At 39.3% G+C, this 24,211-nt stretch overlaps 1 protein-coding gene and 1 pseudogene across 1 annotated transcript in view; one reads left to right on the top strand and one right to left on the bottom strand.

The window, feature by feature from the left end:
* Positions 1-24,211, top strand: part of LOC127679259 (phospholipid-transporting ATPase ABCA3-like) — a 115,382-nt gene that overhangs the window by 53,587 nt on the left and 37,584 nt on the right. The window contains exon 19 of the mRNA XM_052174979.1: positions 23,943-24,195. Coding sequence (XP_052030939.1) covers positions 23,943-24,195 — 253 coding nt within the window. The remainder of the gene's footprint in view (positions 1-23,942; positions 24,196-24,211) is intronic.
* On the bottom strand, positions 18,415-20,446 carry LOC127679264 (la-related protein 4-like; annotated as a pseudogene).

The following is a 24,211-nucleotide window of genomic DNA, read 5'->3' as shown; positions in this document are numbered from 1 at the left end:
CGTCACATAATAATCAAAACACCAAATGTTCTAAACAAAGAAAGAATATTAAAGACAGTAAGAGAAAAAGGCCAAGTAACATATAAAGGAAGACCTATCAGAATCACAGCAGACTTTTCACCTGAGACTATGAAGGCTAGAAGGTCCTGGGCAGATCTCATGCAGACTCTAAGAGAACACAAATGCCAACCAAAACTACTATATCCAGCAAAACTCTCAATCACCATAGATGGAGAAACTAAGATATTTCATTCATGACAAAACCAAGTTTACCCAATATCTATCTACAAACCCAGCCCTAAAAAGGATAATAGGAGGACAACACCAATACAAGGAGGGAAACTTCACCCTGGAAAAAGCAAGATAGTAACCTTTCATCAAACCCAAAACAAGTTAAGCATTCAAATTTAAAAAATAACGTCAGAAATGATAGGAAGTAACAATCACTATTCCTTAATATCTCTTAACATCAATGGACTTAATGCCCCAATAAAAAGACACAGACTAACTGACTGGATACGTAAACAGGACCCTACATTTTGCTGCTTACAGGAAACACACCTCAGGGTCAAAGACAAACACTACCTTAGAGTAAAAGGCTGGAAGACAATTTTACAAGCAAATGGTCTCAGGAAACAAGCTGGAGTAGCCATTTTAATATCAGATAAAATTGACTTTCAACCCAAAGTCATCAAAAGAGACTCTGAGGGACACTTCTTGCTGGTCAAAGGAAAAATACAACAAGAAGAACTCTCAATCCTGAACATCTATGCCCCAAATGGAAGGGCACCCTCTTTCGTAAAAGAAACTTTATTAAAACTCAAAGCACACATTGCACCTAACACAATAATTGTGGGCAAGGAGGAAGGAGTGGCATTCTCAGGAATGCAGGCAGTGACTGTTCTTGGAGCATAGCAGGGATCTCGGAAAGCATTCGCTAACTATGGGAGCTGACTAGAAGGCAGGTGAGCGGCTGCTGGTGCCAGAGCCTAGCCGGAGCAAGCGTGCCTTTTTAAAATTACACGCAACAGAAAACTATTAGAGCTGATCAGCGCTTAGCAAAGTGGGAAAATACAAAATTAGCATTGAACAAAAAGAAGCAAAACCGTAATCTTCCTAAATGCCAATTGTAAACACACCCAGAAAGAGAACTGGGAAATAATTCCCTTACAACTGCCTACAGAATAGTGTGTCAGTAATTTAACCAAGGAAATGAGAGACCTATATAAGGAAAACTAAAATACTCAACAGAAAACTATGTGGGAGAGAAACACGCCTGCCTTGCATATTTCTTTTTTTTTTTCATTTTTTTATTCGATATAATTTATTTACATTTCAAATGATTTCCCCTTTTCTAGCCCCCCCACTCCCCGAAAGTCCCGTAAGCCCCCTTCTCTTCCCCTGTCCTCCCTCCCACCCCTTCCCAGTTCCCCGTTCTGGTTTTGCCGAATACTGTTTCACTGAGTCTTTCCAGAACCAGGGACCGCTCCTCCTTTCTTCTTGTATCTCATTTGATGTGTGGATTATGTTTTGGGTATTCCAGTTTTCTAGGTTAATAACCACTTATTAGTGAGTGCATACCATGATTCACCTTTTGAGTCTGGGTTACCTCACTTAGTATGATGTTCTCTAGCTCCATCCATTTGCCTAAGAATTTCATGAATTCGTTGTTTCTAATGTCTGAATAGTACTCCATTGTGTAGATATACCACATTTTTTGCATCCACTCTTCTGTTGAGGGATACCTGGGTTCTTTCCAGCATCTGGCAATTATAAATAGGGCTGCTATGAACATAGTAGAGCATGTATCCTTATTACATGGTGGGGAATCCTCTGGGTATATGCCCAGGAGTGGTATAGCAGGATCTTTTGGAAGTGAGGTGCCCAGTTTTCGGAGGAACCGCCAGACTGGTTTCCAGAGTGGTTGTACCAATTTGCAACCCCACCAGCAGTGGAGGAGTGTTCCTCTTTCTCCACACCCTCTCCAACACCTGCTGTCTCCTGAATTTTTAATCTTAGCCGTTCTGACTGGTGTAAGATGAAATCTTAGTGTTGTTTTGATTTGCATTTCCCTAATGACTAATGAAGTTGACCATTTTTTAAGATGCTTCTCCGCCATCCGAAGTTCTTCAGGTGAGAATTCTTTGTTTAACTCTGTACCCCATTTTTTAATAGGGTTGTTTGGTTTTCTGGAGTCTAACTTCTTGAGTTCTTTATATATATTGGATATTAGCCCTCTATCTGATGTAGGATTGGTGAAGATCTTTTCCCAATTTGTTGGTTGCCGATCTGTCCTCTTGATGGTGTCCTTTGCCTTACAGAAACTCTGTAACCTTATGAGGTCCCATTTGTCAATTCTTTCTCTTAGAGCATACGCTATTGGTGTTCTGTTCAGAAACTTTCTCCCTGTACCGATGTCCTCAAGGGTCTTCCCCAGTTTCTTTTCTATAAGCTTCAGAGTGTCTGGCTTTATGTGGAGGTCCTTGATCCATTTGGAGTTGAGCTTAGTACAAGGAGACAAGGATGGATCAATTCACATTCTTCTGCATGCTGACCTCCAGTTGAACCAGCACCATTTGTTAAAAAGGCTATCTTTTTTCCATTGGATTTTTTCAGCCTCTTTGTCGAAGATCAAGTGGCCATAGGTGTGTGGGTTCATTTCTGGATCTTCAATCCTGTTCCATTGATCCTCCTGCCTGTCACTGTACCAATACCATGCAGTTTTTAACACTATTGCTCTGTAGTATTGCTTGAGGTCAGGGATATTGATTCCCCCAGATTTTCTTTTGTTGCTGAGAATAGTTTTAGCTATCCTGGGTTTTTTTGTTGTTCCAGATGAATTTGATAATTGCTCTTTCTAACTCTGTGAAGAATTGAGTTGGGATTTTGATGGGTATTGCATTGAATCTGTGTATTGCTTTTGGCAAAATGGCCATTTTAACTATATTGATTCTACCGATCCATGAGCATGGGAGGTTTTCCCATTTTTTGAGGTCTTCTTCCATTTCCTTCTTCAGAGTCTTGAAGTTCTTGTCATACAGATCTTTCGCATGTTTGGTAAGAGTCACCCCAAGATACTTTATACTGTTTGTGGCTATTGTGAAGGGGGTCATTTCCCTAATTTCTTTCTCAGCCTGCTTATCCTTTGAGTATAGGAAGGCCACTGATTTGCTTGAGTTGATTTTATAACCTGCCACTTTGCTGAAGTTGTTTATCAGCTGTAGGAGCTCTCTAGTGGAGTTTTTTGGGTCACTTAGGTAGACTATCATGTCCTCTGCAAATAATGATAGTTTGACTTCCTCCTTTCCAATTTGTATCCCTTTGACCTCCTTATGTTGTCGAATTGCCCGAGCTAGTACCTCAAGTACAATATTGAAAAGATAAGGAGAAAGGGGGCAGCCTTGCCTGGTCCCTGATTTCAGTGGGATTGCTTCAAGTTTCTCTCCATTTAGTTTGATGCTGGCTACCGGTTTGCTGTATATTGCTTTTACTATGTTTAGGTATGGGCCTTGAATTCCTGTTCTCTCCAAGACTTTAAGCATGAAAGGATGCTGAATTTTGTCAAATGCTTTTTCAGCATCCAATGAAATGACCATGGGGTTTTGTTCTTTGAGTTTGTTTATGTAGTGGATTGTATTGATGGATTTCCGTATATTGAACCAACCCTGCATTCCCGGGATAAAGCCTACTTGATCATGGTGGATGATCGTTTTGATGTGTTCTTGGATTCGGTTGGCAAGAATTTTATTGAGTATTTTTGCATCGATGTTCATAAGGGAAATTGGTCTGAAGTTCTCTTTCTTTGTTGGATCTTTGTGTGGCTTTGGTATCAGCGTAATTGTGGCTTCGTAGAAGGAATTGGGTAGTGTTCCTTCTGTTTCTATTTTGTGGAATAGTTTGAAGAGTATTGGTGTTAACTCTTCTTTGAAGGTCTGGTAGAATTCTGCACTGAAACCATCTGGTCCTGTGCTTTTTTTGGTTGGAAGACTTTCTATGACTCCTTCTATTTCTTTAGGCTTTATGGGACTGTTTAGATGGTCTAGTTGGTCCTGATTTAATTTTGGTATTTGGTATCTGTCAAGGAAATTGTCCATTTCCTCCAGATTCTCCAGTTGTGTTGAGTACAGTCTCTTGTAGTAGGATCTAATGATTTTTTGGATTTCCTCAGTTTCCGTTGTTATATCTCCCTTTTCATTTCTAAGTTTGTTAATTTGGATACTTTCTCTGTGCCCTTTGGTCAGTCTGGCTAAGGGTTTATCTATCTTGTTGATTTTCTCAAAGAACCAGCTCCTGGTTTTGTTGATTTTTTGTATGGTTCTCTTTGTTTCTACTTGATTGATTTCGGCCCTGAGTTTGATGATTTCCTGCCTTCTACTCCTCCTGGGTGAAATAGCTTCTTTTTGTTCCAGGGCTTTCAGGTGTGTCATTAAGCTGGTAATGTATGCTCTCTCCATTTTCTTTTTGGAGGCACTCAGCGCTATGAGTTTTCCTCTTAGCACTGCTTTCATTGTGTCCCATAGATTTGGGTATGTTGTGTTTTCATTTTCATTGTGTTCCAAAAAGTCTTTAATTTCTTTCTTTATTTCTTCCTTGACCAAGGTATCATTGAGTAGAGTATTGTTCAGTTTCCACGTGTATGTGGGTTTTCTGTTGATTTTGTTGCTATTGAAGACCACTTTTACTCCATAGTGATCAGATAGGAGGCATGGGATTAGTTCGATCTTCTTATATTTGTTGAGGTCTGTCTTGTGACCAATTATATGGTCGATTTTGGAGAATTTACCATGAGGTGCTGAGAAAAAGGTATAATCTTTTGTTTTAGGATAGAATGTTCTACATATATCTGTTAAATCTAATTGGTCCAAAGCTTCAATTAGTTTCATTGTGTCCCTGTTTAGTTTCTGTTTTCCTGATCGGTCCATTGAGGAAAGTGCAGTGTTGAAGTCACCCACAATTATTGTGTTAGGTGCAATGTGTGCTTTGAGTTTTAATAAAGTTTCTTTTACGAAAGAGGGTGCCCTTGCATTTGGGGCATAGATGTTCAGGATTGAGAGTTCTTCTTGTTGTATTTTTCCTTTGATCAGCAAGAAGTGTCCCTCAGAGTCTCTTTTGATGACTTTGGGTTGAAAGTCAATTTTATCTGATATTAAAATGGCTACTCCAGCTTGTTTCCTGAGACCATTTGCTTGTAAAATTGTCTTCCAGCCTTTTACTCTAAGGTAGTGTTTGTCTTTGACCCTGAGGTGTGTTTCCTGTAAGCAGCAAAATGTAGGGTCCTGTTTACGTATCCAGTCAGTTAGTCTGTGTCTTTTTATTGGGGCATTAAGTCCATTGATGTTAAGAGATATTAAGGAATAGTGATTGTTACTTCCTATCATTTTTTGACGTTATTTTTTAAAGTTGATTGCTTAATTTCTTTTGGGTTTGATGAAAGGTTACTATCTTGCTTTTTCCAGGGTGAAGTTTCCCTCCTTGTATTGGTGTTGTCCTCCTATTATCCTTTTTAGGGCTGGGTTTGTGGATAGATATTGGGTAAACTTGGTTTTGTCATGAAATATCTTAGTTTCTCCATCTATGGTGATTGAGAGTTTTGCTGGATATAGTAGTTTTGGTTGGCATTTGTGTTCTCTTAGAGTCTGCATGAGATCTGCCCAGGACCTTCTAGCCTTCATAGTCTCAGGTGAAAAGTCTGCTGTGATTCTGATAGGTCTTCCTTTATATGTTACTTGGCCTTTTTCTCTTACTGCCTTTAATATTCTTTCTTTGTTTAGAACATTTGGTGTTTTGATTATTATGTGACGGGAAGTATTTCTGTTCTGGTCCAGTCTGTTTGGAGTTCTGTAGGCTTCTTGTATATTCATGGGCATCTCTCTCTTTAGGTTAGGGAACTTTTCTTCCATAGTTTTATTGAAGATATTTGCTGGCCTTTTAAGTTGTAAATCTTCACTCTCATCTATGCCTATAATCCTTAGGTTTGGTCTTCTCATTGTGTCCTGGATTTCCTGGATATTTTAGGTTACAAGCTTTTTGCATTTTGCATTTTCTTTAACTGTTGAGTCCATTGTTTCTATGGAATCTTCAGCATCTGAGATTCTTTCTTCTATCTCTTGTATTCTGTTGTTGATAATTGCATCTCTGTCACCTGATTTCTTCCCAAGGCTTTCTATCTCCAAAGTTGTCTCCCTTTGAGTTTTCTTAGTTGTTTCTACTTTTGATTTTAGATCCTGGATGGTTTTGCTTAGCTCCTTCACTTGCTTGTTTGTGCTTTCCTGTAGTTCTTTAAGAGATTTTTGTGTTTCCTCTTTCATGACCTCAGCCTGTTGACCAAAGTTCTCCTGTATTTCTTTAAGTGTTTTTTGCGTTTCCTCATTGTTGGCTTTTGCATTCTCCTGGATTTCTCTCAATGATTTTTGTGTTTCCCTTGCAAGGGCTTCTAACTTTTGATCCATTTTCTCCTGAATTTCTTTAAGTATGTCTGTCCTTCATGTGTTCCTGTACCAGCGTCATGACCAGTGATTTTAAATCCAAATCTTGTTTTACTGGTGTGATGGGGTATCCAGGACATGCTGGTAGAGGAGAATTGGGTTCAGATGTTGCCATATTGCCTTGATTTCTGTTAGTGACGTTCCTGTGTTTGCCTTTTGCCATCTAGTTCTCACTGGTATTACTTGGTTTTGTCAGTGCTGGACTCACCAGTGCAAGCTGCCCCTTCCCAGTTGGCCTCTGGTGCACAGCTTACCCCCTGCACTGCCTGTAGACAGGGTGCTGCTGCCCAGGCTGTCTAGATCCCGAAGCAGGCACCCGAAGGCTCCCGCTGGGGCCCGCTGGATTCACTGGAGCACACTGACTTCTCCCAGCTGGCCGCCTGGAAGCCCCTTCTAGCCTCTTGCAGGACCTGAAGATGTGGTGCGGCTGCCCAGGCTGATCTGGATCCGGAAGCGGAGAGAGTTGAGCTGAGGGCTCCCGCCTGAGACCTTGCCCCAGATTGTGTCTGTGGACCAGATGGAGCCCGTGTGCACCCCCAGGGAGCACCGATAGTGTATGCTGCACGGACCTCCCCTGTGTTCCGCTCACTCCACTGGGCAGCCTATCCCCCAACCGGGCTGGCGCACACAAGGTTAGCCTGGCTGCCCAGGCCCTGAGTCCAGGCAAAAGCCTGGGAGGCCAAGGTCCGAGCAAAGTTCCCCTAGGGCTATGACTGTTAATTGGGTCCATCAGGTGACCAGGATGGCGGGCGTGCGCGCCCGCACTCCCCGAAAGCGCCGGGAGAGTCTGTTGTGCTAACAACCTCCTGGGCGGGTTGACTCACAGATGGCCCACCAAGCCACCCAGTTCTTGGGGTCAGCCCTGTGCCTTTTGGGGCCTAGACCCCCGCTTTGTTAGCCTCAGGCTATGCCCGTTATGGCTCTGCCTGCCAGAGCTCTCTGTCGTCCTGCAGGCAAAATGGCGGCGCGCGCACAGGCCCGGGCAAAAAATCTCCTGGCTTGGTTGGCACCCCGATGGCCCCCCGAACAGCCCAGGGCCTGGGTGCAGGCCAACACTCGTCAGGTTCAGACCCCCGCGGTGTTGGTCTCGGATTATGTTTGTGTACCTCAGTCTGTCCGATGTCTCTGGCAGTCAAAATCAAGATGGAGGTGAGCCTCTCCTGACTGGGAGGCCGAGTTCTGAAGTGGCTTCCGTGCAGCGAAAGGCGCCGCAAAACCGCAGCAGCTTGCCGCCCGGCTGGTCAGCGAAGGTCAGTGGTCATGGGCACAGGGCCTAACTGGGCTCTGTGTCGCCTTGGTTCCACTGCTGATGGCCCTTCAGCTGGACCAGCAACTGCTGTACTGCCACCGCTGCCGCTGCCGCTGGTGCCGCTCTCTGGTAATGATATATTCTTTATCTACATTTCAAATGTTGTCCCTTTCCTGGTTCCCCCCTTGAATATCCCCTAAGCCATCCCCCTTCCCCTGCTCAACAATCCATCCACTCCCGGCTTCCCTGTCTTGGCATTCCCCTATACTGGGGCATCTAGCCTTCTCAGGACCGAGGGCCTCTCCTCCTTTTGATGTCCAACAATGGCATCCACTGCTGCATATGCATCTGGAGCCATGGGTCCCTCCATGTGTACTCTTTGGTTGATGGTTTAGTCCCTGGGAATTCTGGGGGTACAGGGTGGTTTATATTGTTGTTCCTCCTATGGGGCTACAAACCCCTTCAGCTCCTTGAGACCTTTCTCTAGCTCCTCCATTGTGGACCCTGTGCTCAGTTCAATGGTTGGCTGAGAGTGTCTCCCTCCCAGGAGATACTGACAGAGCCTCCCAGGCGACAGTTATATCAGGTTCCTGTCAGCAAGCACTTGTTGGCATCCACAAAAGTGGGTTTTGAAGTTGTATATGAGATGGATCCCTAGGAGGGGCAGTCTCTGGATGGTCTTTCCCTCAGTCTCTGCTCCACACTTTGTCTCTATATCACCTCCTGTGGGTATTTTGTTCTCCCTTCTAAGAAGGAGCAGAGTATCCATACTTTGTTCTTCCCTCTTCTTGAGCTTCATTTGATACGTGAATTGTGTCTTTGGTATTCCAAGCATCTGGGCTAATATCTACTTATAAGTGAGTGGATACCATGTGTGTTCTTTTGTTGTTGGGTTACCTCATTTAGGATGATATTTTCTAGTTCCATCCATTTGCTTAAGCAATTCATGAATTCATTGTTTTTAATAGCTGAGTAATATACATTGTGTAAATGTGCCACATTTTCTGTATCCATTCCTCTGTGGTGGGACATCTGTGTTCTTTCCAGCTTCTGGCTATTATAAAGCTGCTGTGAACATAGTGGAGCATGTCTCCTTATTACATGCTGGAGAATCCTCTGGGTATATTCCCAGGAGTGTTATAGCAGGGTCCTCCAGTAGTATTATGCCCAATTTTCTGAGAAACTGCGAAATGGATTTCCAGAGTGGTTGTACCAACTTGCAATCCCACCAACAATGGAGGAGTGTTCCTCTTTCTCCACATCCACACCAGCATCTTCTGTCTCCTGAGTTTTTGATCTTAGCCATTCTGACTGGTGTGAGGTAAAATCTCAGGGTTGTTTTGATTTGCATTTCCCTGATGACTAAGGATGTTAAACATTTCTTTAGGTGCTTTTCAGCCATTTGATATTCCTCAGTTAAAAATTCTTCGTTTAGCTCTGTACCCCATTTTTAATAGGGATATTTGGTTCTCTGGAGTCTAACTTCTTGAGTTCTTTGTATATATTGGATATTAGCCCTCTGTTGGATGTAGGGTTGGTAAAGATCTTTTCCCAATTTGTTGGTTGCCTTTTTGACCTTTTGACTTTGTCCTTTGCTTTACAGAAACTTTGTTTTATGAGGTCCCATTTGTCAATTCTTGATCTGAGAGCATAAGCTATTGGTGTTCTGTTTAGGAAAATTTCCCCTGTGCCCATGTTCTCAAGGGTCTTTCCCAGTTTCTTTTCTATTAGTTTCAGTGTGTCTGGTTTTACGTGGAGGTCCTTGATCCACTTGGAGTTGAGCTTAGTACAAGGAGATAAGAATGGATCAATTTGTATTCTTCTGCATGCTGACCTCCAGTTGAACCAGCACCATTTGTTGAAAAGGCTATCTTTTTTCCACTGGATGGTTGTAGCTCCTTTGTCAAAAAACAAGTGAAGATAGGTGTATGGGTTCATTTCTGGGTCTTTAATTCTATTCCATTGATCTACCTGCCTGTCACTGTACCAATTCCATGCAGTTTATCTATCTATCTATCTATCTATCTATCTATCTATCTATCTATCTATCACTATTGCTCTGTAGTATTGCTTGAGGTCCGGCATACTGATTCTCCCAGAAGTTCTGTTGAGAATAGTTTCAGCTATCCTAGGTTTCTTGTTATTCCAGATGAATTTGAGAATTGCTCTTTCAACCTCTATGAAGGATTGAGTTGGAATTTTGATGGAGATTGCACTGAATCTGTAGATTGTTTTTGGCAAGATGGCCATTTGTACTATATTAATCCTGCCAGGCCATGAGCATGGGAGATCTTTGCATCTTCTGAAGTTTTCTTTGATTTCTTTCTTCAGAGACTTGAAGTTTTTGTCATACAGTTCTATCATTTGTTTGGTTAGAGTCACACCAAGATACTTTATGTTGTTTGTGACTGTTGTGAAGGATATCATTTCCCTAATTTCTTTCTCAGCCTGTTTATACTTTGAATATAGGAAGGCTACTGATTTGTTTTGAGTTATTTTATATATGGCAATTTTGCTGAAGTTGTTTATCAGTTGTAGGAATTCTCTGGTGGAGTTTTGAGGGTCACTTAAGTATACTATCATATCATCTGCAAATAGTGATATTTGACTTCTTCCTTTCCAGTTTGTATCCCTTTGACCTCCTTGTGTTGTCTAATTGCTCTAGCTAGAACTTCAAGTACTATATTGAATAGATATGGAGAGGGCAGCCTTGTCTATTCCTTGATTTTAGTGGGATTGCCTCAAGTTTCTCTCCATTTAGTTTGATGTTGGCTACTGGTTTTCTGTATATTGCTTTTATTATGTTTAGGTATGGGCCTTGAATTCCTGATCTTTCCAAGACTTTTAACATTAGAGGATGCTGAATTTTGTCAAATGCTCTTCAGTATCTAATGAAATGACCATGTGGTTTTTTTCTTTGAGTTTATGTAGTATATTACATTAATGGATTTCCCTATATTGAACCATCCCTTCATCACTGGGATGAAGCCTACTTGATCATGTTGAATGATCATTTTGATGTGTTCTTGGATTCTGTTGGCAAGAATTTTATTGAGTATTTTTGCATCAATATTCATAATGGAAATTGGCCTGAAATTCTCTTTCTTAGTTGGATCTTTGTGTGGTTTTGGTATCAGCATAATTGTGACTCCATAGAATGAGTTAGGCAGTTTTCCTTCTGTTTTTATTTTGTGGAATAGTTGAAGAATATTGGTGCTAAGTCTTCTTTGATGGTCTGATAGAATTCTGCACTAAAACCATCTGGTGCTGTACTTTTTTGGGTTCAGAGGCTTTCAACAACTGCTTCTATTTCTTTAGGAGTTATGGGGCTGTTTAGATGGTCTATCTGATCCTGATGCAACCTTGTTATTTGGTATCTGTCTAGGAAATTGTCCATTTCATCCACATTTTCCAATTGTGTTGAGTATAGGCTTCTGTAGTAGGATCTGATGATGTTTTTAATTTCCTCAGTTTCTGTTGTTATAGCTCCCTTTCCTTTCTAATTTTGTTAATTTGGATACTGTCTCTGTACCCTCTGGTTAGTCTGGCTAAGGGTTTATCTAGTTGATTTTTCTCAAAAAAAGCAGCTCCTGGTTTTGTTGATTCTTTGTATGCTTCTTTATGTTTCAAATTGGCTGATTTCAGCTCTGAGTTTGATGATTTCCGGCCATCTACTCCTCTTGGGTGTATTTGCTTCTTTTTGTTCTAGAGCTTTCAGGTGTGCTGTTAAGCTGCTAGTGTATGCTCTCTCCAGCTTCTTTTTGGAGTCACTCAGGGTTTTGAGTTTTCCTCTTAGCCCTGCTTTCATTGTGTCCCATAAGTTTGGATATGTTGTACCTCATTTCATTAAATTCTAAAATGTCTTTGATTTCTTTCCTTATATTTTATTTCACCAAGGTATCATTGAGTAGAGCATTGTTCAGCTTCCATGTGTATGTTGGCTTTCTGTTGTTTTTGTTGCTATTGAAGACCAGCCTTAATCTGTAGTGATCTGATAGGAGGCATGGGATTATTTCAGTCTTCTCATATTTGTTGAGGTGTGTTTTCTGACCAATTATATGATCAGTTTTGGAGAAGGTAACATGAGGTACTCAGAAAAAGGTATATTCTTTTGATTTAGGATGCAGTGTTTTATAGATATCTATTAAATCCATTTGGTCCAAAACTTCTGTTAGTTTCACTGTGTTTCTGTTTAGTTTGTTTTTCCCTGATCTGTCCATTGAAGAGAGTGGGGTGTTGAAGTCACCCACAATTATTGTGTGGGGTGCAATGTGTTCTTTGAGCTTTAGGAAAGTTTCTCTTATGAATATGGGTGCCCTTGTATTTGGAGCATAGATGTTCAAAATTGAAAGTTCTTTGTAAGTTTTTCCTTTGATGAGTATGAAGTGTACTTCTGTGTCGTTTTGATAATTTTTGGTTGAAAGTTGATCTTATCCAATATTAGAATGGCTACTCCAGCTTGTTTCCTCAGACCATTTGCTTGGAAAAGTGTTTTCCAGCCTTTTATTCTGAGGTCGTATTTGTCTTTGACACTGAGGTGTGTTTCCTATATGCTGCAATATTCTGGATCCTGTTTAAGTATCCAGTCTCTTAGTCTATTCTTTTTATTGCGGAATTGAGTCCATTGATGTTAAGAAATATTAAGGCATAGTGATTGTTGCTTCCTGTTATTTTTGATGTTATTTTTTGTTTGTGTGGTTATCTTCTTTTGGGTTAGTTGAAAGAAGATTACTTTCTTGCTTTTTCTAGGGTGTAGTTTCCCTCCCTGTGTTGATGTTTTCCATCTGTTATCCTTTGTAGGGCTGGATTTGTGGAAAGGTATTGTGTAAATTTGGTTTTATCATGAAATATATTGGTTTCTCCATCTATGGTGATTGAGAGTTTTGCTGGGTATAGTAGTCTGGACTGGCATTTGTGTTCTCATAGAGTCTATATGACATTTGCCCAGGATCTTCTAGCTTTCATCCTCTCTGGTGAGAAGTCTGGTATGATTCTGCTAGGTCTGCCTTTATAAGTTACTTGCCTTTTCCCCTTACTGCTTTTATTATTCTTTCTTTGTTTAGTGCATTTGGTGTTTTGATTATTATGTGCCAGAGGAATTTCTGTTCTGGTCCCGTCTATTTGGAGTTTTGTAGGCTTCTTGTATGTTCATGGGCATCTCTTTCTTTAGGTTAGGGAAGTTTTCTTCTATAATTTTGTTGAAGATATTTACTGGCCCTTTAAGTTGGGAATCTTTGCTCTCTTCTATACCTATAATCCTTAGGTTTTGCCTTTTCATTGTGTCCTGGATTTCCTGGATGTTTTGGGTTACAGGCTTTTTTCATTTTTCATTTTCCTTGATTCTTGAGTCAATGTTTTCTATGCATCTGAGATTCTTTCTTCTATCTCTTGTATTCTGTTGTTGATGCTTGCATCTATGACTCCTGATTTCTTTCCAAGCTTTTCTATCTCCAGAGTTGTCTCCCTTGGCGATTTCTTCATTGTTTCTACTTCCATTTTTAGATCCTGGATGGTTTTGTTCAGTTCCTCCACTTGTTTGTTTGTGTTTTCCTGTAATTCTTTAAGGGTTTTTTGTGTTTCCTCTTTAAGGGCTTCTACCTGTTGACCCATGTTCTTCTGTATTTCTTTGTGTATTTATGTTCTTTTGAAGTCCTCTATCATCATCATGAGATGTGATTTTAAATCCAACTCTTGCTTTTCCAGTGTGTTGGGGTATCTAGGACTTATGTGGTGGGAGAACTGGGTTCTGATATTGCCAAGTAGCCTTGGTTTCTGTTGTTAAGGTTTTCGTGCTTGCCTTTCACCATCTGGTTATCTCTGGTGTTAGTTGGTTTTGCTGTCTCTGGTTGGAGCTTATCCCTCTGTGGGCCTATAAGCCTGTGTCCATACTCCTGGGAGACCAACTCTCTTCTGGCAGGGTCTGTGTACAGAAGACTGTGGAGCTGCCTGGTTTCCTGGTGGAAATGGCAACCAGAAAGCTCCTGTCCCAGCTGCTCTCCTGATCATATGCCCTGTGCACTCCTAGCTATTCCCCTCCAGAGAGATATTGGAGAGAAAGTGGAGATTTCACTTCCACACTCAGAAGTGGAGGGACTGCTGGGAGATCACTCTCTCCTGGTGGGCTGTGCACAGAAGGCTGTGGAGCCACCTGGATCCCTGGTGCAAATGATGACTGGAAGGCTGTTACAGTGTTTTATTAGCTTTGTATTTTATTTTTTTAAATGTTTTATTTCCAGAATTTCATTTCATTTTTTTCTTCAGTGTTTCCAATTCTATTTCGTATTTCTGTTGGTATCCTTATTTTGGTTAGCTATTTCTTCATGTTCTCTTTTATTTCTTAGAATATATTTATATTCATTTTTATTAGATATATTCTTTATTTACATTTCAAGTGTTGTCCCCTTTTCTAGTTCCCCTCCCCCTAAAATCCCATCTAGCATCTCCCCTTCCACAATCAACCCATCCCCGCTTCCCTGTCCTGGTATTCCTCTACACTACAGCATCAAGTTTTTCCAGGACCAAGGGCCTCTCCTCCCTTTGGTGTCCAACAAGACCATCTTCTGCTGCTTATGTGTCTGGAGCCCTGGGTAACTCCATGTGTACTCTTTGGTTAATAGCTTTGTCCCTGGGAGCCCTGGCATTACTGGGTGACTCATATTGTTGTTCCTTTTGTGGCACTGCAAACCCCTTCAGCTCCTTGGGTCCTTTCTCTAGCTCTCCCATTGGGGACCCTGTACTCTGTTCAATGGCTGCCCGAGAGTGCCTCACTCTGTATTTGTCATGCACTAGGAGAGCCTCCCAGGTAATAGCTATATCCAGCTCCATTCAGCCAGCACTTGTGGGCACCCACAATAGTGCCTGGGTTTTGTAACTGTATATAGGATGCATCCCTGGGTAGGGTAGTCTCTGGATTGTCTTTCCCTCAAACTCTGCTCAGCATTTTGTCTTTGTATCTCCTTCTCTGGATATTTTTCCTCTTTCTACAAAGGACTCAAGGAACCATACTTTGTTCTTCCTCTTTCTTGGGTATCATTTGATATGTAAATTGTGTCTTGGGTATTTCAAGCTTGTAGGCTAATATCCACTTATCAATGAGTGCATACTATGAGTGTTCTTTTGTGATTGGGTTACCTTACTCAGGATGATAGTCTTCAGTTCCATCCATTTGTCTAAGAATTTCATGAATTCATTGCTTTAATGACTGAATAGTACTCCATTGTGTATATATATACCATTTTCTATATCCATTCCTCCATTGAGGGACATCTGGGTTCTTTACAGCTTCTGGCTATTATAAATAGGGCTTCTATAAACATAGTGGAACATGTGTCATTATTACATGCTGGAAAATCCTCTGGGTATATTCCCAGGAGTGGTATAGCAGGGTCCTCTGGTAGTAGGAGCTAATTACATCCAGTGGAAAAAAGAGTCTTTTCAACAAATGGTGCTGGCTCAACTGGTGGCTAGCATGCAGAAGAATGCAAATGGATCCATCCTTATCCCTTTGTACTAAGCTCAAGTCCAAGTGGATCAAGGACCTCCATATAAAACCAGACACAATGAAACTAATAAAAAAGAAACTGGGTAAGAGCCTTGAGCACATGGGTACAGGGGAAATTTTCCTAAACAGAACACCAATAGCTTATGCTCTCAGATCAAGAATTGACAAATAGGACCTCATAAAATCACAAAGTTTTTGTAAAGCAAAGGATGCTGTCGACAGGACAAAACGGCAACCAACAAATTGGGAAAAGATCTTTACCAACCCTACATCCAACAGAGGGCTAATATCCAATATATACAAAGAACTCAAGAAGTTAGACTCCAGAGAACCAAATAACCCTATTAAAAATGGAATACAGAGCTAAACAAAGATTTTTCACCTGAGGAATATCAAATGGCTGAGAAGCACCTAAAGAAATGTTCAACATCCTTAGTCATCAGGGAAATGCAAATCAAAACAACCCTGAGATTTTACCTCACAGCAGTCAAAATGGCTAAGATGCAGCAGGTGCTGGAGAGGTTGTGGAGAAAGAGTAACACTCCTCTACGGCTGGTGGGATTGCAAGCTGGTACAACCACTCTAGCTTCATTATTTTTAATTCTTTGTCAGTGGTTAATTAATCTAGATCTTTCTAATTTGGATCCATTATTTTGGCCTTGGAAGCTTTGGAGGAGATACATTACCTTATCTTTTAAGATTACTTGTGTTTTGCCTTGAGATTTGAGCATAAGAAGATTGGTCACAGTTTGCTGCTATTTTTAATCATCATTTTAAAATTTAAATTCAGTTTTTATTTTGGTTTGTTCTTTGACAAGTTCACACATGTAATAGTAATGCATATTGACCACACTGATGTCTTACCCATCCTCCTGAATCTCTGTATTGCCCCCCTCTGCTATGGTTTTCCTTGCAAATCTCTTTCATGTTTATGTCTATTTAGAAAGAGAGGGAGAAGGGAGAGAGAGGGGGGAGAGGGAGAGTTGGAGGGGGGGAGAGAGGAGAGGGGGAGAGGGAGGGAGAGAGGGAGATGGAGAGGGAGAGGGAACCTACTTTTTTTTTCAAAATGTTTATTCTCTTAATCCACTGCATTCATAAGATATTAACACTTTAAATGTTTATCATTTTTTAAGTAAACCAGAATAAAAGCTTTCATCAAAGATGTAGCTAACAATTATTAATACTTTTTAAAGGACCTAAAGTTCTCCCAAATTTTAGTACAGGTAATTTTATTGTATGTTTCATCTAGCAGATATTTTTAAAAAAGGTATGTAGAAATAATTGTTTCCATCTAAGTAAATATATTATACCATGTTATCAATCTGCCAAATCAAAAGCGCTCACCAAGCTGAATAATAAGTTACAAAGAAATAATAATTCTGGGTTACACAGATTGTACAGTGTTTTTAAAGCTCTTAGGAATTACCCACTAACACAAATCTCTGACACTGGAAGGTAAGCTTCACAGTAAGGTAATTTTAACTTCCATTTACATTCATTTTAAATATTTTACTACAATGTTTATGTCACAATACTGCTTTCCAGTGTTCACAATTTACAGTTTCAATTTGTACATATGTAAATCACTGATATAAGGGACAGTTCTTGCTATTGTAAACTATCCACAAGAAGAAAAATAAACCACCACCCTACATAAAACTGTAAAGATGGTCTGACTTAAAACAGATTAATGCAACATGGTTTTTCATATTTGAGCTGTTTTCTAAATACCAGCACGTAACTTTGCCTATTTAATATATGACAGCTACAACTTTATTCACTGAGAAATTATGCATTTATTTTCTTCAACCACTTTTTCACTTTATTTCAAAAAATTCTTGACTTGCTATTTTAGTCTGCAAATGCTAAATTGTACTTTTGGGGCAAACAAAAGAAAGATGATAAACATTGTAAACTGTAATACAGTTCCCCAAATTAATGTTTGAATTTTTCTTTTAGACCATTTAAAATGTCACTTACATGGTTTCATCTTTCTTTTCTTTCTTTTCTTTTTCATTTTTTTTCAGACAGACACTAGTTAGTGAGAGGTAGAGTCCTGGATGGACTGGAACTGAGACCCACCTGCCACGCCTCTGGAGGCCGGGGTTGAAGATTTATGCCCCCTCACCCAGAAGCACTATTTCATTTTTTAACATCAATACAAATAAATTACTGGCAGGTCAGTACATCCTAGGACCTAAAATTCTAATTGAATAAAATCTTTCAATATTCCATTATGCAGCTTAGAACAGTTACATGATTTGATTAAACTGGTCAGAGTAGTAAGAAACACATAGTCCAGTAAATAGTCATTTTGCTTTTGGGGCAGACAGTCAACCAACAGAGACTAACAAGCACTAAAGATAAAAATGTTAAAAAGGAAAAAAAAGTCACAGGGCAGTTTGAACCTCTGAAATCTATTTGACCTAGCCAATATTCAGGTCTAAAACAAAATTTTCAAGTTTTTCCTTGAATAATCTCTGTTCTTTCCTTGAATATCAAACTGATTGGTAGTCACAGCTTCATACACAATCAGAGCATTATAGCTTGCTCATACAATACAGTATTAGTAATGACAAAAAACAAACAAACAAACTAAATTCCAAACTAAAAAAAAATCTACTCAAGTATTACATTCAGCTTTGAAATCATTTACTAGCATGACAATAGATTTGGCTTAAATCCCCTTTGCACACACTCAGACCCAGAACAGACTCCCCAGCCACTCATCTACTTTGCAACAAAAGGCCATTTAGTCAGAGATAGCATTCTTCAAGCCAAACTTTAAATAGATTAAGAAAAGGAATTTCTAATTTTTACAGAAATGTTTCTTCAAAAAATATTTCTCTCACTCCCTCATCTCCTATACTGAAGGATGTATAATATTTTTTTGTTTTTTCTCCCAACAAAAATCTGAACCCTCAAAATTGATTCCAGGCAGAAAAATCCATGCAAATTAAAATAAAAAACAAAAATAGAACTGATTGGAATCCTCCAGCATTTGAAAATCATTTAGAGGTGAATTTTGGGCTCTTCCTACTCATAATTCCAAAAATCCATAATATTTAGTACATACTTCCCATTCTTTCCTGGCTACTTTCTCCCCTCCAAATCAGTTCAACAGAGGCTCAAGTTTATGAGAAGAGAAGCTTCTGAGTAGTTTTTGTACGGTCTTGTTTTTACTTTGGTGATCTGGGTGGCACATATTGCTCTTTCCTATTACGTCGAGACACTTCCTGACTTGACATAGTTCAGCCCTCTGGCTGAACTGGCATCTCTGCTCCCTGATTTTTCCAGCTGCTCCCCTGGGAATGGTGTTGCCCCAGAATCCGGAATGATCCTTACTAGCCCTTGTTTCTGGTCTTTCATGTGGCTTCTCAACAGGCTTCTCAGGAGCTCCGTTCTCTTCAATTCTGGTGGGAGATATTGCATTGGACCGTTCCTGCAGTGGCTGGACAAGAACTGGAGATAGCTCTTTAGGAGGCTTCTGGCACACTTCAGCATAGCTTAACTTTTGAGGTTCCTGTAGGGCCACAGCCATAGGTGTATTTATGTTACTATTGCAAGGTGAAGCAGTGTTTTCCCTTGATGGTTTTGTAATAGTTGGAGAAGACACTGGTACAAGTCACTGGATTGAGAATGTCCTTTGGAACAATGGACTCCTCCATTTGACCTTCTCTTGCTGAGTTGTGCTTTTCTTTGTAGACACCTTTAACAACACCAGACATTCTATTCTCAAAAGTAAGTTCATTTGGCATTCTTGATGAACTTCCAGGTAAAGGAGGAAAATTTGTAGCAAGTAATTCAAACTTTGGTGTTGGAGCCTTTGCTTCAATTGCGGCAGGCTGGGGTCTTGGGATTCTATGATCATTTCTTCATTTTCAACCTCTGTGTTCTGCCTCTTCCAAAGTCCTTGTTTTGTTCCATCTGTAAAATTGGAGCCTCCTTTGGAAGATAAGTTTGTTCCTGATGCCCTGGTACTATTGGGTTATGCCATTCAGAAAGAAAGATCCTTGAACTAGATCTGCTCAGTGGTCCATCCCCTAATGACACAGAGTGCTCTGTTGAGTGTTCTGAACCACTGGATGACCTAAAATGAGGTTTCACCCCATTTTTTGAATGGTCAGCCCATATTCATAGAAGCAGCATTTGTTTTATAAGGTCCTGGTGAACTAAAGCCATTCACAAAACTAGCATTGGGAAAGGGAGCCAGTGGTGTTTCAAAGTAAGGTGCAGGCCTTGGAGACCATGACTGAGGCATAATACACTGAGTACTGCTGCTGAGGATTATACACTGGCTGCATGAAGACTGGTGAGGGATACTGGGCTGGCCTCTGAAGGGGAGTGTGCATACTAGAATCCATTAATTGATATCGATAACCATTCTTAGCAAAAAATGTATTGGTGGCTTTTATCCTTGCCATGATTAGCTTGCCCTGAAATGTCTTAACTTCTTCTCTTAAGTATTTAAAAGCCTGCTGCGCATCTGTGTCTGACTGGGAAGTGATATACCAGTTGCTGTTGTGTGCAAACTCACAGCGTATCACTTTGGGGCAGTTTTCATTTTTAAACAAAGCTTTCACTTCCTCTACAGGTATTGTCTCAGGAACTTCTCTGAGAATCACAATACAACGCTTATGGCTTGGTCTCACCTTCTCTCCCTTCTCATCAACTTGTACCACAGGGGAAGATCTCAGTACTTCAAGAATTAAATCTGGATCTGTAGTCAATTTTTTTATTTCTTCCATGTTGGCAACTATCCATATTGGGGCAAACTGATCACTGTCCATTTGGGATATCAAGTAAAGGTCCTTTGATAAATTTTCTCGTGAGAAACAGAATTCCAATTGTTTCTTCAGACATTCTTTTAAATCTTCTGTAGAAATTGCTGAATTGCTTTCTCCAGAAACATCATATAGTCGGTAACTCAGGTCTTCCGGTCCTAAGAACATTCCATTAGCTGACTCTTCAATGTCTGCCATATTTCTTGTGGTTTCACAAGATGGAGAATACATTACTTCATATTCCTTACACATATCTTCTGAAAGTTCTGTATTGCCCTCAGGGTGAGATCCAGGTGTGGCTGCAGTTTCATTCCAAGAAGTTTCAGTTTACAGGAGTGTCATCCGGGTTTCCAGAAGGAATTTCTTGTCACATTTCGGCATTAGGATTTAAACCAGTGCCTTTAGATATCACCTGCTCCAAAGCCATGATGCCTCAAGGTATCTTCCCTATTTGTCAGTCAGTATCTCTGTATAAAAGGTTCTCCCTGACACTCTGCTTCACAAATCTCTGTCTTTGGTTAGCAATTTATAGTTTATCCTAATTTTCCCCCATTTTTAGTTTGTTCACAAAAGCCCTATTGTATGGTCTTCATTGTTTAAGGTAATTGCAGCAGCATGGTACTAAGCCAACAAACGTTTATAAACATGCAATCCTACTGTTTGACCAACAGTCTTATCTCCTGAACTCCTGGAGTCCAGCTAGAAAGCCTCTATCTACCTTGCGCCTGTCTGTTCAAGGCACCTGTTGCTTTATTCTCTAGCAGTTTTAAAGAATTGGGTCTTGTGAGGTCCTTAGTTCATTTAGAATTAAATTTTGTGCAAGGTGAAAGATAAGTATATTATCTCCTTTTCCTGCATGTGGACACCCAAGATTCCCATATCATTTGCTGAAGATACTGATTTTTCTTTAGTCAAAACTCATATGTGGGAACTGTAATCTGGGTCTTCTATTCCATTCAATTGATGTATGTATCTTATTTTTCATTACTATGCTGTTTTTACTAATATGGTTCTGTAGTATAATTTGAAATCAGGAGTGGTGATACTTAACACAATATTCTTTTTGTTCAGGATTGCTTTTATTATCCTTGGTCTTTTGTATTTCCACAGAAAGTTTAAGACTATTTTTTCCATATCTGTGAAGACTGACCCTGGAATTTTTATTGGGATTACATTGAGACTGTAGATGGATTTTGGTAGATTTTCCATTTTCACAATATTAATTCTTATGATTCATGAATATGGGAGATCTTCAAATCTTCCTGTTTTCTAATGTCTTCTTTATTTCTTCAATTTCTTAGAGTTGGAATTGTTGAGATCCTTCATTTTCTTGGTTAGGTTTATTCCTATATATTTTTTTATATGACTGTTGTAAATGAAACTCTGTAATATCTTTTCAGGGTTTTCATTGTTGTTGTTGTTTGGTTGTTGTCATTGACATATAGCAAGACTAATGAGAATTATTTTCTATTTTACTACTTTGAAGCATTTATTAGATCATAAATATTTGGTAGACTTTTTATAACCTCAAATATATAGAATCATTCCATACTCAAATAGGGATACTTTGACTTTTTCCAATTTTTATTTCTTTTATTTGTTTCTCTCTTTTTTTGCCTATTATTTTTTTTATTCGATATATTTTTTATTTACATTTCAAATGATTTCCCCTTTTCTAGCCCCCCACTCTCCGAAAGTCCTGCAAGCCCCCTTCCCTCCCCCTGTCCTCCCACCCACCCCTTCCCACTTCCCCGTTCTGGTTTTGCCGATTACTGCTTCACTGAGTCTTTCCAGAACAGGGGGCCACTCTTCCTTTCTTCTTGTACCTCATTTGATGTGTGGATTATGTTTTGGGTATTCCAGCTTTCTAGGTTAATATCCACTTATTAGTGAGTGCATACCATGATTCACCTTTTGAGTCAGGGTTACCTCACTTAGTATGATGTTCTCTAGCTCCATCCATTTGCCTAAGAATTTCATGAATTCATTGTTTCCAGTCTGATGGTTCCTCCGAAAACTGGGCACCTCACTTCCAGAAGATCCTGCTATACCACTCCTGGGCATATACCCAGAGGATTCCCCACCATGTAATAAGGATACATGCTCTACTATGTTCATAGCAGCCCTATTTATAATTGCCAGATGCTGGAAAGAACCCAGGTATCCCTCAACAGAAGAGTGGATGCAAAAAATGTGGTATATCTACACAATGGAGTATTATTTGTTTCTCTTATCTTCTAGCTAAAACTTAAAGCTCTGTACTGACTGGAAATGGAGAAAGTAGGCAGTCATTTTTGCTCTTGACCTCAATGAGAATTCTTTGAGGTTTTCTCTTTCTAGCACTCTATTGGCTCCATGTTGTTTAATATATTGGCTACATTTTGTTACATATATTCCTCATTATTTTCAGTATGCTTCCTTCACCCACTTCCATGGTTGATGAAATTATGTTGGATTTTGTAAAATTTTCTAAATTTCTGCATCTATTGATACAATCACGATTTCTGTAGTTGTGTACATGATGAATTTGATTACATATGTATAGATCAAGACAACTTGATTATGATGAATAATCTTACTGATGCAGTCTTGAATCCAGCTTGTCAGTATTTTGTTGAGAATATTTTCAACTATGTTTACCACAGAGCTTTATCTATAATTTTATTTCTTTTTCTTGTGTCTTTATTTGGTTTTCCTGTCAAGGTAACAGTGGATTCATAAAAAGTTTGTAAACATTATTTCCTTTTCTATTTAATGGAATAGTTTGAGTAATATTGGTAGTAGTTCTCTGGAGGTGTGATAGAGTTCTGCATTAAATTGATATGGTTTTGATAATTTTTTTTTTGCACAGGAGAGTTTTAACTACTATTTCTATCTCATTGTTGGTTATAAATATGTTTGAACTGTTTATTTCATCTTGATTTAAGTTTGGCAGGTTTTATATATCTGAAAATTCCTTTAGTTTTTCAAAATTTTATGTAGAACATGAGCTTTTAGGCTAAGTCCATCTGATTTTCTGAATTTATTTATATCTGTGGAAATGTCTCCTTTTCATTTCTAAGTTTAGTATTTTTGTCTTTCTCATTTGTTCAGATAATTCTGGTTAATGATTCTCCCTCCTCCCCCTTCTCTTCTTCCTCCTTTTCCTTTTCTCCTTTGTTTTCTATAAATTAAGAATTGAAAACTTATTATTAGTTTTTGGGGCCATAGCTAAGAGCCCCAGGCAACAGTTTTACAAGTCTTATATGAATATAAAACTTATTTGTAGGAACTTTTCTTTTATATTTTGTGTCTGTTTGGGCAGATTTGTAATTCTTGATTTGTGTCTTCTTGGATTCATAGAATTTAAGTTCTTACAAGTTTATAGCTTTTCATTTAATCATTTGTTATAATTGTTACCATTCTGATCTGTTCTGCTTTATCTTTCTACAAAGATAGGACAAGAAGAGTAGTAGAGATTGTTGAACTTAACTCTAATTTTTCTCCTCTTAAATATTCGCAATTCTAAGTAACTCTCTGTTTTTTCATGTAGACTTATTTTACATTTTTATTTGGTCTTTATATTCTATGAGCACTGGCTTGATTTTTTTGAGTTAATTTGTAAAAGCCAGAAGTAGGGTTCTTATGAACATTTTTGTGTAGAAATAGAAGGTTTCAAAAGTGAGAAAGAAATTTGAGAGTGTGAATGTCACTAGCCTGTTTTTTTCCTCTTAGAGAAATTGAACTGGAAATCATAAACTCTGTATGGGTAAGTGATAGAGATCTTGAGGTGAATAGCTAAGATACACTGAGGCTTCTTTGAAGCATCCGAGGATGAAAATATACCAGACAAGTAAAACTACTGTGTTATTGTCCTTGAAAGCATGTTGTCAGTGCTCTTCATTGCAGCTGATGACATGACCGCTCTTGTGCCCTTGTTCCAGGTGATATGCAGGACTACTTGCTGGAAAATAAAGACTGCATTTACTCGTGTATCGTTGCCTTTTCCCTTGATGTTACTGCAAAAGAAAAGATATTTACCTTTTGGTTTAACAATGAGGCATACCATTCATCACCATTATCTTTATCGATATTAGACAACATTATTTTTAAATATCTCTCTGGCCCTAATGCCACCATTACTGTCTCCAACAAGCCTCAGCCTCAACGTGTCACCAAAGGCAAATCTGATGAAAGGTATGTTTTTGTTAAA

This window comes from Apodemus sylvaticus, chromosome 1 (genome assembly GCF_947179515.1).
Source record: "Apodemus sylvaticus chromosome 1, mApoSyl1.1, whole genome shotgun sequence".
Lineage (NCBI taxonomy): Eukaryota > Metazoa > Chordata > Mammalia > Rodentia > Muridae > Apodemus > Apodemus sylvaticus.
The sequence above is the reverse complement of the archived record's forward strand: the minus strand, read 5'-3'. Positions and strand labels throughout refer to the sequence as shown.